Consider the following 16,590-nt stretch of genomic DNA (forward strand, 5'->3'; position numbering starts at 1 on the left):
CAGGAGGGTGCTTGGGAAGGCTTGGGTGTCTGTGAGAGTTTTTGGGGGATCCTGACCCATGCGGACCCCCCAGAGATGCTGCTGGATGCTGCCGCACCAAGATGCTGACAGGAACTGGAGACTCCCGAATTGGGCTTTGTCTTCCTGGCACTGGGGATGGAGTTCTACCTGCACAAGAAAGGGGGGTCCCGGGGGTCGTGTCCCCCCTTCGCCAGAGTGTGAATGCTCCCCCGGGGTCCCCAGCCCGGTGTCACCCCCTTTTCTCTGCCCACAGAGCTCCTGAGCCGCCGGCGGCCGCAGCACCTCCCCGTGGCCTCGGGCCCGGCCGGGACCCCTGCTCCATCCCCATGCTGATTTTGGGGGGGTCAAGTGTCCCCCCAGCCCTGCTGTCACTCTGCCCCTGCGAGAGACGGAGACATACGAGTTTAGACCACAGCCAATTTTATTGAGTGTACCAGGTGTTTATACAGGGATTTACTTGTATGGTGCTTATAGAGGGCTCTGTTTTTGGTAAAAATTTCTCATTGTTTACACATTCTTCATGACATCACATCACCTGGTAACATTGAGCTCTTCCCTCACTCTCTTCCCTCACTTCCAAGCTCTTCCCTCACTCGGGGCACACACAGGGCTTCCCTTAGTGGTGCCTCCGTGTTGGTCTGTGGTCAAGTGAGAGCTGTGTGAGAAGCTCTTCTCACACTTGTAGGGCCTCTCCCCAGTGTGGATGCGCCGGTGCTTGGTGAGGCTGGAGTTGTGCTTGAAGCCCTTCCCGCAGTCGGAGCAGCGGTAGGGCCTCTCCTCTGTGTGAATCCGCTCATGTACGAGGAGATGGGAGCTGGTCTGAAACCTCTTCCCACACTGGGGACACTCATAGGGCCTCTTCCCAGTGTGGATGCGCTGGTGTCTTCTCAGGTGTGAGCTCCACCCAAAGCTCTTCCCACATTCCAAGCACTCATAGGGCCGTTCCCCAGTGTGGAGCACCTGGTGCCGGATCAGGTAAGCCCTGTCTGTGAAGCTCTTCCCACACTTCCCACACTTGTAGGGCCTCTCCCCAGTGTGGATGCGCCGGTGCACAGTGAGGTGGGAGTTGTGCTTAAAGCCCTTCCCGCAGTCGGGGCAGCGGAAGCGCCTCACCTCTGTGTGACTCCGCTCATGTCTAAGGAGATGGGAGCTGGTGTGAAACCTCTTCCCACACTCCCCACACTCGTAGGGTCTCTCCCCAGTGTGAATCCTCTGGTGCTCGATCAGGTGGTAGCTGGAGCTGAAACCCTTCCCACATTCCAAGCACTTGTGGGGCTTCTCCCTGCCATGAGGCTTCTCCACCAGCTCCGAGCTCCGCCTGGATCTCCGCCCGCCTTCCTGGCTCAGGGGGGCTCTTTCCTCCCCACAGCTCCCTGGGCTGGGTTTGCAGCTCCTCCTCCTGCAGCATCTCCGGGGCTTTTCCTCCTCCTCCATCCAGCCACGCCCAGGGAATGACAAATCCTGGTTTGAGGGAAAAACAAGAGGAGAGCACCTTGGACTGGAGGTTCCTCCTTGCCCAAGTTCATCCCTGGAAGTCATTGGGAATCTTGTACCTGTAAGAACCTCCAAAACACCAAGATTCAGCCCAAAAGTCCCACAAACTTCAAGACACAAATCAAAAACTCCCCAAACATCACAAGTCAGCAAAAATCTCCTCCAAAAGATAAAGATTCAGCTCCCATATAAAACCAAAGCACCAACATTTAGCCCAAGCAAGCTCAGAAACACCAAGATTCACCCCATGAAAATTGTGCATCCCCCTCCACAGTCACCTGCTCCATGTGGGGGGAGCAGCGCTCCTGGGGCTGGGGGGAGGCTGCAGACACAGGGAGGGGTGGAACCTTCTGCTGCTTCCTCTTTCTGCTCCTCCTCCCCCTGTATCTCTCCTCTTCCACAGATTCCTCTTCCTCCTGCTATTCCTCCTTCTCCTGCACAATCCCACTCTCTCCTGCCACCTGCATCGTTTGACCATTCTGTTCCTCAAGCCTGCTTCTCCTTCCCTTCTCCTCCTGCCCCCAGCCCCAGCACCCACTGCCGGCTCCCTCTTCCCCCCAGCCCCACAGCATCCCAGCGCAGGGGCAGGGATGGAGCTGGGGCAGGTCGGGCTGGGGCAGCGCTGGGCTCTCGGCCGCTCCCGCCCGCACTCGGTCCCCACTGCAGCCGCTCCCGCCAGGACAGCGCGGGGGGGCCCGGCCTTGGCGCTGCCCCACTCCCACCTCCCCAAATTCCCCTCGCGGGGCCATGGGGCCGAGGGGGGGCGCAGGTGGGGTCCAGGTGGGGAATGCTGAGATAACTTTAAGAGTGAGTCCCCAAGAAGAAGAATTGGAGTTTGTGGTAGACACAGGGGCAGAATGAACCTTTCTGTTAAATATTCCAAAAGGTTATAGTGTAAGCAAAGATACTGTAAAAGTAACAGGAGCAAAAGGAGAGAGTTTCACAGTACCCGTTATTAAAAATGTGGCAATAGAGGGAGAAACTAGATTTTGGATGAGGGATGTTTTCTTGGTCCCAGGGGCAGGTAGCAATTTACTGGGACAAGATTTACAAGTGAAATTAGGAATAGGGGTTGTTCCAGAAGATGGGAAGATGACAGCTAGACTTTTAAAACTAGGCCAGGAGGATGGAAGAAGAATTAACAAGGAAGTTTGGGCTGGGGAGGGAAATAGGGGAAGATTAAATATTGACCCCATAAAGATTACAACTGAGGAAAAAAAAATTGTCCCATACGTGAACGGCAGTATCCTGTATCTTTAGAAGGACGGGAATGTTTAAAGCCAGTAATAGAAGGACTAATAAAGGATGGGACATTAGAACCTTGTATGTCTCCCCATAATACCCCAATACTCCCAGTAAAGAAGCCTGATGGGAGTTATAGACTGGTACAAGCCTTAAGGGAGGTTAACAAAAGAACTCAGACCCGCTATCCAGTGGTACCAAATCCTTACACTCTTTTCAGTAAAGTTCCTCCCCAGCATCAGTGATTTAGTGTAGTGGAGCTTAAAGATGCCTTTTGGGCTTGCCCATTAGCCAAGGAGAGCAAGTAATCTTTGCTTTTGAATGGAAGGACCCACTAACTGGGAGAAAACAGCAATTAAGATGGACAAAACTACCACAGGGCTTTACAGAATCCCCAAACTTATTTGGACAAGCTTTAGAAACAATACTACAAACTTTCCCCACTCCCCCTGGAATGCAAGTTATCTAATGCATAGATGACCTTTTACTTTCTGGGGAAGCTGAAGCTGAAGTTAGAGAGGCTACTATAAAGCTTTTGAATTTTCTTGGGGAAAAAGGATTAAAGGTATCAAAAGGGAAGCTGCAATTTGTAGAATCAGAGGTAAAATATCTTGGACACTTGATTAGGAAGGGTAGTTGAAAGCTCAACCCAGAATGAAACACAGGGATTCTATCCCTTCCCCCTCCCCCTTCAAAGGGGGAAATCAGAAAGCTACTCAGATTATTGGGATATTATAGATTGTGGATTGAAGGATATACACAGGCAGTAAAATTTTTGAATAAAAAAATTGACAGAGGGAGATGATATAAAATGGACCAAAAAGGATAATGAAAAACTAAGAAAAATGAAGTTAAAACTAGCCCCAATATCAACTTTAAGCTTACCTGCACTAGCAAAACCCTTTCATCTGTATGTAAATGAAGAAAAGGGGGTAGCTCATAGGGTTTTGTTTCAAGAGTGGGGAGGAGTAAAGAGACCCGTGGCTTATTTATCAAAGATGTGGGATTAAGTAAATCAAGGCTGGCCAGTGTGTATTCAAGCTATAGCAGCTACTGCAATCCTGGTAGAGGAAAGTCATAAACTGACTTTTGGAGGTAAATTAATTTTGTGCTAAATTTCTTCCAATTTGCATTGTGATTTTTATCTTGAAAGACATAACTTACTGTACTCTAGGATTGAAAAACTAGTTTACAGCTGTGACATAGCAAAACCTGCTATTATTTTGAGTCAGTGCAGGCTGTTCAATCAAGTGTTCTCAGTGTGTAAAATTAAACTAAAGGTAACACCATCTCCTTGGTAGGTCAATGAGAAACATTTTTCCTTCCAACCAGTCCTTTTTCAAGTACCCAAATGTATTTTGCTTTCTTAGTTTTTTTGTTTTGTTTGTTTGCTAGTTTTTCTGGAAGTGCTAACTATTTGCAGTGTATCTAGAACAGCAATTAAAAATGTGCATAAAAAACACTTGTAAAAAACATAGGGCTCATTTTTTCCCAGAATGGGAGGTGGCTACATATAGAAAAGGGAACCTACAAAGCTAGATGAAGAAAAATTTCAGTATCTTCTAATGTAAACTGTTAATTTGTTAGTTTCAGCATCACAGTGGGTGTGTGACACAGACATATGAAAAAGATGGTGAGGGAGATCTCTGTTTACTACAGTTTCCTATTTCTTTGATGAGTTAGAGAGCTATGAAGCAACTGTGATTCCTTGTGTGGATTACCCAGGCCTGCAGGGAGGGCTTGGCCATGGTTCCCTCTGTGCTGCAGGCAGCCCTGCAGCGTGGCAGCAGTGGCTTGCCTCTGGTGAGTTTGCAGGCAGGGTGCTCCAGCACTGCAGTGCCCAGGGGCAGTTTCCTACTTTGACATCAAAGCTTAAATTCAGGAGTGCCTCTTCCCATCCAGTTATTGTTTGTACCGTAGAAACCTCTTCAGAGAGTGTTTCCTGGCAGTCAAAAAGAGAGTATTGCAGAGATAAATTCCTTACTTGCTGTCTCCCCCACTGTATCCACATTTTGTCTATTCCCTCTTCAAATTATAGATTGGTAAAACTCATGCTCTGTGTCCTCAGATGCCCTTCCCAAATCAAACCGTGGCTTCTTTGCAAATCATATTGCATGAACAAGGATTGTCTTAAATTTTTTAGTGCAGACTAGGTCACTTTGGAAGTAAGTTGTGGTTTACCTTGTTCCTACAACCCTTCCAAGCTTGTGAATGGAAAATTGTGACAGCAAAATAAGTCTTTAGTTTTAGCACTGTCAGCTGTGGGTAGCTGGTAGCCCTTGGTGGAGGGTGCCGTGAATTACAGGCCTGCAGAATACATTAAGCAAAAGTAATTAAATTTGTAAGGAAGTTGGAAAAGGAGGGAGAGGTGATTGGCAGACTCACCTCTCCAGGATGTAGAACTAATGTTAGAAAGTGGACTGATATTGGAATGTGGATGTTGAAATGTGAAGAGAGAAAAAGAGAGTGAAGGAGAAAGAGAGAGAGAGAGAGGGAGAGCGAAATACACCCCAAAGTCCCCATACCGTAGATATTTGTAAGTTCTCCCCCATTCCTGCTAGACAGAGTGAGAACAAGGGGAGGGGAGTGATGAAGGACAGAGTCAAAACCAAAGCTGTGAAAAACAGGGAGATCGGGACCACCAATAGAGATAAGATCAAAGAGAGATAGCTGACTCTCACAAAGTGGTTTATTTTTTTAAACAAGACTTCTTTTTTTTCCTTCTGATTTTTGTTGTTAAGAAAAGGAGGCTTTTGTTCTGAAGAATGGGTCTGTAAGACTAAAACAGTTAGATGTTCAGTAAAAAGCAAAAACCCAAGAGATGTGATACATCTTGTGTTAAATTTGGGCTAGTCTTTTTTTATTTAACTAATTATAGCTCACAGGAAGAAGAATTGGCCTCTGCAGCAATTAGCAGAGCTGGATACAAGAAGAAGAAGCAGCTATAGAAAAAGTTTTTAGTTAAACCCAGAAAGTTTTGAAGAAAACTAATGGTAAAAGTTAATGCAGAATTGTTTTTCTTTTAACACTGTGCGATTGAGAAGTCCTTTCCAGGTACTACTAAAGCAGCAATCCCAACCATGGAAAGAGGGTGAATTCATGACAGCAAAATAAAAGAATTTGTGAAGAAACGTGAGGAATGGACTATCACATCTAAACTGCGTGATACCAAATTGACTTTCAACCAGGACTGGGTGGTAATGGTTTGGGAAGACCCACATGATCCAAGGCAGGTACAAAGAACAACACCTAACTGAGAAATAAGGCAAAGCTTGCATCACTGGTTCTAAGCCCTGCCTGAATAAGCCCTGAGACGCCTCCGACACCTCCTTGGCAGAGGAACACTGCCACTTCAAACAGGAGGATCGGGAGTGTTTGAGTCAAAGAGTTCTTATAGTCTGGCCTTAGCCTGTGACTTGTACAGGCAAGAAGGGAAATTACCATTAATACTATGCTGTATACTTTATTTGATTCATCCCCACATTGGACATGGCAGCTGGGTTATAAGTGAATGTTTAAATTATGAGAATAATTGGCATTGTGGTTCACAAAATCTATGTTCTCGTTGCAAGAAGTATTGAGTACTGAATCAATCCCCTATACAGAATGACCTCAAAAACTGAAGTAATAAATTGGTTTTGTAGATGGGAATTATCAGTGCCTGTGGACTGAGAGATACCTGAGGAATGATGGAAAACCACAGTTAAAAGGTGTCAAAAACAACTTGCCTGGAAATGAGTAAAAAAGGAGTGACAAGGGAAACAGAGGGCAAGCCTGGGTTGAGCACTGTACTCACCAGCGAGAAGATCACACGTACCTGCTGTGGGCAGCAACCCCACAGGCAGGGGAGGTGGGGCTATAAGCCAAGCCAGACCTCTGTCATTCCTGTTTCTGTCTCTCATTTGTTGTCTTTTCCCTTCTGAGATAGCAGCAAGATCGTGTCACAAATGCTACAGAAAGTGTTACATGGAAAGAAACCAAAGTTCCTTTTTGTTACACACCCATGTCAACAGCCACTGTTATAACCCATCCAAATTAAGTACCTGCAGGAAAAAGGGGGAAAATTATCACATTACAAAGAACTTAGGGAAAAGTAGTAATACTTGGGGCATGGAATGTCCAAAAGGAGAGAGATGGATTTGTTTTACATTTGATCTTAGAAATATAGTCCAAGATTCGGTAAAGAGACAATTAGTAAAAAAAAAGGTAAAACAAGCACAGCAGTCTAGCTTTGTATTAACACCAAATTATATCCTGAATCATATTAAATGACTCCAAGCACTTATAGAGAAGATAATAAACAAAGCTGCTCAGGCATTGGAATAAATATTGAGTCTGCAAAGCCAAACATCACCTGCAGTGTATTAAAATAGGTCGGCTTTACGCTATTTATTGGCTAAAGAATGGGGTGTACAGATTGTTGAAAACAGATGGCAATGAGGATGTCATCCTGGAAAAAACAAAGGATATCAGAAAAAAATTATGACCCAGGTATCAGTCCAAAAATGGGAAAATAATGTTAAAAACTAGCAGGTGGGGTAATGTATTGAGAATGGGATGGTGGAAGAAATTAGGATTCTTCCTTTTATGTGTTACAAGTGTTTTGATATTTTTTCTTTGTTTAATCCCATGTTTTATTTGATTACCAACAGAGTCCAAAAAATGCAAGAGGACAGGAAATATTCTTTATAAATCATTTGGCTTGAGCAATAAGAGGAAGGATTGTGAAAAATGCATATTTATGATTGGCTTTTCGCAAATGATACAATGAATAATATAAATGTAATGTTAGAAAGTTATGCTGTATTAATTCCCTTACGTATTGTGTTAAGTGTAGTTTTAGGTTACAACATAATGTTAAAATAGAGATTATGTATGTGGGGGGAGTTTTCTTTTTAGGAATGAGATGCTCCCTTTGAAGAACACCTAAATCTTCCAAAGGAGAGGAATTTATGGCTTCTTATCAGAAGAACCTAATTTCTTCAGGCCTTGCTCAGACTTGAAGACTACAGGGGATTAAAGGGAACAGTTGAGATACAACAGTTTCTTGTTTAGAATAGGATGTATGCATAACAATGAAGGATGTATGAATATGCAACAAGTGTCTTGGTTTAAGGGTGATTCCTTTGTTCACAAGTCATGCTTTTCTTGACTTACTACCGTAATTCTTTGCTTTTTATTGTCTTGTAATTGTTCTAACTCTAAACCGTATTACTCTAATTGTATTATTATTTTTATAACCATTTTATTATTACTAAACTTTTAAAATTTTAAAAACCAAGTGATTGCCTTTTTTCACAATTTTCAAAACTAGATGAGATTTAAAGGTGACCCTTTAACTCATAAACAATAAATAGATTATTTGAAGGGAAAAAAAGAAGCAGGTTCTGGGGGGGACACAGCTGAGGCTGCTGTGGAAGAGAAGCTGCATTCCAGGCACCCGGGAGGAGCTTTAGAAATGCAAATTAACACTGCTGGGGCAAAGTGGGGACAATGTACCTGGCTCTTCTTGCCTGGGGCAGGAATTGGCTGATTCCCTCTGCCCCTCACCCCAAGCTCTGCCTGCTTGCACAGATGGAATCTGCACAGCTGAAGGCAGAGCCCATGCTGAGGATCTCTGACTCTGCAACAGAAATGGCTGAAGCTGCAAAGGGAAACAGCAAATGGAGAATTTTGGGAAAACTTCACTAAAATAAGGGGGGGGGGATCATCCCTCTGCCCACTCCAACATATGCTGTCCCTGTCTGTGCTGTACAGGGTGTATCAGAGCAGTGGGGTTTTGCTATAATAAGTTCAGGGAAATCAGTTGGAATTCAAGTATATGATGAAGGAATAAGAAAAAAAATGGTCAATTGATGCAGCCCCAGCTTGAGGGAACGCCCAAACATGGGGAAAAGATGAACGGCCACCAGAACAAATCCTACAACACCATGGACCAGCCCCTGAGAACCAAAATGATTTTGTGAAAAATACATGTTATATGGCTCTGTGCAGATAGTTACTATATGTATTATGTTATATTGATTAGTTGAGCTGTATTAACATTTTAACAGTATGGTAAACGTAGCTTTGTAGATAAAATGAAGCTTTAGTAGTTAAAAGAGAAAATATGCATGGGGGGGGGTGTTAAGGAATGAGAACACCTAAATTCGCTCTAGGAACACCTAAATTCTCCAGACAAGAGGAATTTATGTTTTTCTTACTAGAAGAAGCTAATTTCCTCAGGCCATGCTCAGACTGGAGGATGCCGTGGGGATTAAAAAAAACAGCTGACATACAACAGACAGAGTTTCTTGTTTGAAATAGAATGTATGCATAACCATGAAGGACATATGAATATGCAACAGTGTATTTTATTAGGGGTGACTCCTTTATTTACAAGGTATGCTTGTTGTGGCTTAAGTCCCCAAGAGAGCATCCAGACATCCATAAGTCTTTGCTTTTTACTGTCTTGCAATTGTCCTAACTCTAAATTTTTATTGGTCTAATTGTATTCCTACTTTTATCACCATTTTACTGTATTAAACTTCTAACATTTTAAAAACCAAGTCATTGGCGTTTCTCACAAATTCCTATCAGGAGACAGAGAACCCATTTAGCATTTCAATGGCATCATTAGCTTACAAGCTGTCCTCGGAATAAGAAACAACCAGACAGCTCCAGCTCCTGACCTTCCTGCTGACCAAGCCATTAAAATGAGGAACACAACATTTCACCAGGAGATGGGATCAGATTATCTCTTAGCAGAAAAAGGAGGAGTTTGTGGAAAACTAAGTGTCTCAAACTGCTGCTGGTAAAGAGATGGCATGGGAAAAGTGGTGAAAAAGCTAACAAAGGAAATAGGAGAGCAGTTTATGTATTGCTCCAAACATGGAAAGGATGGAAATGGGACAAGTTTTCGTGGCTCCCAGGCACACCAGAGGTTAAAGGAATGCTGCTTCTCCTCTTCTGTGCTGCAGCAACTCTCATCTTTTTACCATGCTCCACACCTTGGCAGTGCAGCTCAGCCAGCAGCTGAGCCAGGGCATGCAGGTGGCAGCCAGGCCTCCTGATCCACAAACGGCTACAAAAGGACAGGGAATGAGGGCACCGAGAATAATCCCAAAACCAAAGAGGACCCGGAAAGAACAAAACAAAAGTCAAGGAGTGAATCTGCCTGGAGATAGGGCCAGGCACTTGTAGAGAAGAAAGTAACGAGAGAAAAAATCAGTCCCAATAAATGTTACAAATTGACCCAGACAGCTGCTCATAGTCCCGCCACATTCCCGAACTTCGAGGAAAAGAACGTAGACTTAACAGAGCCATGAATATCGGCTGTTCTACAAAAGGAGGGTGCACATTAACGAGGACAGGCTCCAGGCGCATCGGGAAGTCGGAACCTTCCAAGGAACTCAGCCGGTGGGCAAAGGCAGAGGGAGATGCGGCCGGGAAAATGAGGATAAAAAGGAGGCTGCGGACTACAAGCACGGCAGAGAGCGCACGGCAAATGCCCCACGGCCTCTGCCCCTGCTCGGCAATAAAGTCACTTTGACAGGACTCCTCGCTCTCCTCCGGGCACACGAACCTCCGGCGACGGGAATTTCCCCGCCCGCTCCCGGCCGCGGGGCAGCCCCTCTGTCCTACCCACAGCAGCCGGGCCGAGCCAGCGCTGCTCCGGCAGCGGCTCCTGCCCGGCCCCGGCGGGAAGGAGACCGCGGGCAGCCGCTCCCGCAGCGCCCTCAGCCCGGGGCCGGCACGGGCCGGACACGGCACCGGCGAGCCGCCGGAGCCCCCTGCCGCCCCCTCCGCCCGCAGCCGGCCCCGAGCCCCCGCAGAGCCCAGCGCGGCTCCCACCTGCGCCGGGGCCGCCTCCGAGCTCCGCCGCCGCCGCCTCACCGCGCTCCGGCCGCTGCCGCCGCTGCCGGGCCCGCACAGCCGCTCGGCCAATGGCGGCGCTGCGCGGCCACGGCCGCCCTCAGCCCGCCGCCGGGGCCGCGCCGCGCCCCGCTCCCACCAATCAGCGCGCCGCAACCGCGACTGACGGCACCGGCGGCCAATGGCAGCGAGCTCGGGGCGGGCTCTGCGCACGGCCCCGCCTCGCCCCGCGCTCTCGGCGCCCCCGGGCTGCGTGAGGGGAAAGCCGGAGATGAGGAACAGCCCCGGCACGGGCCCGGGCCCGAGCCGGGATTGAGCTGCCCACACAAACAAACTTCTCCGCGCCTCCCGCCACGGCTTTCCCGGCCCTGCGCCTCCCGTGCCTCCGCCTCTGCGGGAAGCCCAGGAGCCTCACTTCTCCTGCCCCTCGTTAGCGCGTCAGTGCTTCGCTTTGATTTCCCCCGGAAAGGGAAACCTGCCCCAAGCCCTGTGGGTGGGTGGGTGAGGGGAGAGATTTCTGTCAGAAAACTCCAAAGACTCGGAGCAGGAGAAGGAGAAGTCAGTGCAGAGCCTTAAATGCAGCTTTCCCCACGCCTCCCTGCTCCCAGCTGCGGGATCTCTGCATCCCCATGGATCTGTAGGGGGATCTCCGCAGCCCCATTGTAATATATATTATGGAATAATTCGTGCTTATGAAAAATATACATCAAGTCAGTTGTGCTTGTAGAAAAATATTCTTTAAGTTTTAAATGACCAGTGGCTGCAGCCGGGGCTGGAAAAACCACAGATGGCAGAGAAAGAAAGACCTAATTTACAAATGAAAAAATGTGGTTCTGTGCAGAGATGGGCCCTTTCCGGGGAAAATCCAGGAGACACCCAATGTTTAACCCCTGGTCTGCCAGGGGAGGAGGTGCAGCTGGGAGCAGGGAGGCGTGGGGAAAGCTGCATTTAAGGCTCTGTACTGACTTCTCCTTCTCCTGCTCCGAGTCTTTGGAGTTTTCCGCCAGAAATCTCTCCCCTCCCCCACCCACCCACAGGGCTTGGGGCAGGTTTCCCTTTTGGGGGAAATCAAAGCGAAGCACTGATGCGCTAACGAGGGGCAGGAGAAGTGAGGCTCCTGGGCTTCCCGCAGAGGCGGAGGCACGGGAGGCGCAGGGCCGGGAAAGCCGTGGCGGGAGGCGCGGAGAAGTTTGTTTGTGCGGGCAGCTCAATCCCGGCTCGGGCCCGGGCCCGTGCCGGGGCTGTTCCTCATCTCCGGCTTTCCCCTCACGCAGCCCGGGGGCGCCGAGAGCGCGGGGCGAGGCGGGGCCGTGCGCAGAGCCCGCCCCGAGCTCGCTGCCATTGGCCGCCGGTGCCGTCACTCGCGGTTGCGGCGCGCTGATTGGTGGAGCGGGGCGCGGCGCGGCCCCGGCGGCGGGCTGAGGGCGGCCGTGGCCGCGCAGCGCCGCCATTGGCCGAGCGGCTGTGCGGGCCCGGCAGCGGCGGCAGCGGCCGGAGCGCGGTGAGGCGGCGGCGGCGGAGCTCGGAGGCGGCCCCGGCGCAGGTGGGAGCCGCGCTGGGCTCTGCGGGGGCTCGGGGCCGGCTGCGGGCGGAGGGGGCGGCAGGGGGCTCCGGCGGCTCGCCGGTGCCGTGTCCGGCCCGTGCCGGCCCCGGGCTGAGGGCGCTGCGGGAGCGGCTGCCCGCGGTCTCCTTCCCGCCGGGGCCGGGCAGGAGCCGCTGCCGGAGCAGCGCTGGCTCGGCCCGGCTGCTGTGGGTGGGACAGAGGGGCTGCCCCGCGGCCGGGAGCGGGCGGGGAAATTCCCGTCGCCGGAGGTTCGTGTGCCCGGCGGAGAGCGAGGAGTCCTGTCAAAGTGACTTTATTGCCGAGCAGGGGCAGAGGCCGTGGGGCATTTGCCGTGCGCTCTCTGCCGTGCTTGTAGCCCGCAGCCTCCTTTTTATCCTCATTTTCCCGGCCGCATCTCCCTCTGCCTTTGCCCACCGGCTGAGTTCCTTGGAAGGTTCCGACTTCCCGATGCGCCTGGAGCCTGTCCTCGTTAATGTGCACCCTCCTTTTGTAGAACAGCCGATATTCATGGCTCTGTTAAGTCTTTGTTCTTCTCCTCGAAGTTCGGGAATGTAGCGGGACTTTGAGCAGCTGTCTGGGTCAATGTCTAACATTTATTGGAACTGATTTTTTCTCGCCTTGCTTCCTTATCTACAAGTGCCCGGCCCTATCTCTAGGCAGATTCACTCCTTGACTCTGTTTTGTTCTTCCCGGGTCCTCTTTGGTTTTGGGATTATTCTCGGTGCCCTCATTCCCTGTCCTTTTGTAGCCGTTTGTGGATCAGGAGGCCTGGCTGCCACCTGCATGCCCTGGCTCAGCTGCTGGATGAGCTGCACTGCCAAGGTGTGGAGCATGGTAAAAAGATGAGAGTTGCTGCAGCACAGAAGAGGAGAAGCAGCATTCGTTTAACCCCTGGTCTGCTGGGGAGCCAGAGAACCGTCTTTCATTTCCATCCTTTCCATGTTTGGAGCAATACATAAACTGCTCTCCTATTTCCTTTGTTATCTTTTTTAGCAGTTTTCTCTTGTCATCTCTTTGCCAACATCAGTTTGAGTAAGTTAGTTTTCCACAAACTTCTGTTTTTTTCTGCCAACAGATAATCTGATCCCATCCCCTGGTGAAATGTTGTGTTCCTCATTTTAGTGGCTTGGTCGGCAGGAAGGTCAGGAGCTGGAGCTGTCTGGTTGTTTCTTATTCCGAGGACAGCTTGTAAGCTAATTATGGCATTGAAATGCTAAATGGGTTCTCTGTCTCCTGATAGGAATTTGTGAGAAACGCCAATCACTTGGTTTTTAAAATGTTAGAAGTTAAATACTAGTAAAATGGTTATAAAAGTAGGAATACAATGAAACTAATAAAAATTTAGAGTTAGGACAATTGGAAGACAATAAAAACAAAGACTTACATATGTCTGGATGGTCTCTTGGGCACTTAAGCCACAACAAGCATATCTTGTGAATAAAGGAATCACCCCTAAATAAATACACTGCTGCATATTCATATATCCTTCATGATTATGTATACATTCTATTTAAAACAAGAAACTCTGTCTGTTGTATGTCAGCTGTTTTTTTTAATCCCCACGGCATCCTCCAGTCTGAGCATGGCCTGAAGAAATTAGATTCTTCTAGTAAGAAGACCATAAATTCCTCTTGTCTGGAGAATTTAAGTGTTCCTAGAGCGAATTTAGGTGTTCTCATTTCGTAAACCCCCGCATGCATATTTTCTCTTTTAACTACTAAAGCTTCATTTTATCTACAAAGCTACATTTACCATACTGTTAAAATGTTAATACAGCTCAACTAATCAATATAACATAATACATATAGTAACTATCTGCACAGAGCCATATAACATGTATTTTTCACAAAATCATTTTGGTTCTCAGGGGCTGGTCCATGGTGTTGTAGGATTTGTTCTGGTGCCCCTTCATCTTTTCCCCATGTTTGGGCGCTCTCTCAAACTGGGGCTGCATCAATTGACCATTTTTTTTCTTATTCCTTCATCATATACTTGAATTCCAACTGATTTCCCTGAACTTGTTATAGCAAAACCCCCAGTGCTCTGATACACCCTGTACAGCACAGACAGAGGCAGTAGATCTTGGAGTGGGCAGAGGGATGATCCCCCCTGTGAGAACCCCAGCCTTGTTTTGGGGCCACATGTGGTGGTGAAATTCCTCCTCCAACCCGTGCTTCCAAAGAAAAACTCCACAGGCTTAGCTGTTCGGTCTCAAGGCAGTTTATTGCTAGTTATCTAACAGATTATGTTCTTGAACTGCGGCTATTTGATCAGTGGCCTGGGTAGAGGCACACACACACTGACATCCTCTCTCTCTGCTGTCTTCTTCGTCTCTCCCCCCGCCCAGGGCTGCTGCTATCTTTTATAAGATATATTACGTATAACATGTTTACAATTATTCCCCAATACCTACTACCTACGTTGCCAAGTGTTTTTCTACTCTAAACCAATCTGTGAGTGCCAACATCACCAAGAACATGGAGGTAAGGAAGAAGAAGGAAGAAGGACAGGATCAGCCCACTTTCCTCCATCTTAGAACTTCTGACCCCCATGTACAAAGTGAAAACCCCCCTGTACATGTGCTAAAACCCCCCTGTACGATACTAAAAAAATTTCCCCTCTACTTTGTAATTACTTATACTATACTATTTAACCTTTTGTGATTGCTTGTTCCACCTCCACAGTTGGTAATTCTATCCATGGCTCAAACTCAAAATCACAGTTGTTTTTCAGCTGTCTGCCAGGGTCTAGAATGCTTCTGACCAAGGCCTGGAACCTCTAAAAATGTCTGAGAGACATTTTGAGTTCCCACACCCCCCCTTATTTTAGTGCAGTTTTCCCGACATTCTCCATTTGCTGTTTCCCTTTGCAGCTTCAGCCATTTCTGTTGCAGAGTCAGAGATCCTCAGCATGGGCTCTGCCTTCAGCAGTGCAGATTCCATCTGTGCAAGCAGGCAGGGCTTGGGGTGAGGGGCAGAGGGAATCAGCCAATTCCTGCCCCAGGCAAGAAGAGCCAGGTACATTGTCCCCACTTTGCCCCAGCAGTGTTAATTTGCATTTCTAAAGCTCCTCCTGGGTGCCTGGAATGCAGCTTCTCTTCCACAGCAGTCTTCAGCAGCCTCACTTGTGCCCCCCCCACAACCTGCTGCTTTTTTTTCCCCCTTCAAATCATCTATTTATTGTTTATGAGTTAAAGGGTCACTTTTAAATCTCATCTAGTTTTGTAAATTTTGAAAAAATCCAATCATTTTGTTTTTAAAATTTTATAAGTATCATAATAATAATATGGTTATAAAAATAATAATACAATTAGAGTAATATGGTTTAGAGTTAGGACAATTACAAGACAATAAAAACAAAGAATTACGGACGTCCTAAGAAAAGCATGACTTGTGAACAAAGGAATCACCCTTAAACCAATACACTTGTTGCATATTCATACATCCTTCATGGTTATGCACACATTCTATTCTAAACAAGAAACTCTGTTGTATGTCAACTGTTTCCTTTAATCCCCTGGTGTCTTCAAGTCTGAGCAGGGCCTGAAGAAATTATCTTCTTCTGATAAGAAGCCATAAATTCCTCTCCTTTGGAAGATTTAGGTGTTCTTCAAAGGGAGCGTCTCTTTCTTAAAAAGAAAACTCCCCCCACATACATAATCTCTATTTTAACATTATGTTGTAACCTAAAACTACACTTAACACAATACGTAAGGGAATTAATACAGCATAACTTTCTAACATTACATATATATATTCATTGTAACATTTGCGAAAAGCCAGTCTTAAATATGCATTTTTCACAATCCCGCCTCTTATTAATTATAAATCATTTGGCTTGAGCAATATTTCTTATCCTCTTCCATTCTTTGGACTTTGTTGGTAATCAAATAAAACATGGGATTAAAGAAAGAGAAATATCAAAACACTTGTAACACATAAAAGGAAGAATCCTAGTTTCTTCCACCATCCCATTCTCAATACCTTACCCCACCTGCTAGTTTTTAACATTATTTTCCCATTTTTGGACTAGGTCAATACCTGGGTCATAATTTTTTTCTGATATCCTTTGTTTTTTCCAGGATGACATCCTCATTGCCATCTGTTTTCAACAATCTGTACACCCCATTCTTTAGCCAATAAATAGCGTAAAGCCAACCTATTTTAATACACTGCAGGTGATGTTTGGCTTTGCAGACTCAATATTTATTCCAATGCCTGAGCAGCTTTGTTTGTTATCTTCTCTATAAGTGCTTGGAGTCATTTAATATGATTCAGGATATAATTTGGTGTTAATACAAAGCTAGACTGCTGTGCTTGTTTTACTTTTTTTTTACTAATTGTCTCTTTACCGAATCTTGGACTATATTTCTAAGATCAAATGTAAAACAAATGGATCTCTCTCCTTTTGGACAT

At 47.1% G+C, this 16,590-nt stretch overlaps 2 protein-coding genes across 3 annotated transcripts in view; one reads left to right on the forward strand and one right to left on the reverse strand.

The window, feature by feature from the left end:
* Window positions 1–424: 424 nt before the first annotated feature.
* On the reverse strand, window positions 425–10,684 carry LOC144247640 (uncharacterized). Its single transcript, XM_085565330.1, has 2 exons — window positions 10,591–10,684; window positions 425–1,482 (listed from the first exon to the last, which is right to left on the reverse strand). Exon 2 carries the CDS (start codon window positions 1,453–1,455, stop codon window positions 592–594), a length of 864 nt encoding a protein of 287 aa, XP_085421456.1. The 5' UTR covers window positions 1,456–1,482; window positions 10,591–10,684; the 3' UTR covers window positions 425–591.
* Window positions 10,685–12,018: 1,334 nt separating this feature from the next.
* The window catches only part of LOC144247634 (uncharacterized), a 748,886-nt gene continuing 744,314 nt past the window's right edge, over window positions 12,019–16,590 (forward strand). For both annotated transcript variants that reach the window (XM_085565290.1, XM_085565289.1), the window contains exon 1: window positions 12,019–12,154. The gene's annotated coding sequence lies outside the window, so the exon portion shown is untranslated. The remainder of the gene's footprint in view (window positions 12,155–16,590) is intronic.

This window comes from Lonchura striata, chromosome 35 (assembly GCF_050655825.1).
Source record: "Lonchura striata isolate lonStrDom1 chromosome 35, ASM5065582v1, whole genome shotgun sequence".
NCBI classification, from domain to species: Eukaryota; Metazoa; Chordata; class Aves; order Passeriformes; family Estrildidae; genus Lonchura; species Lonchura striata.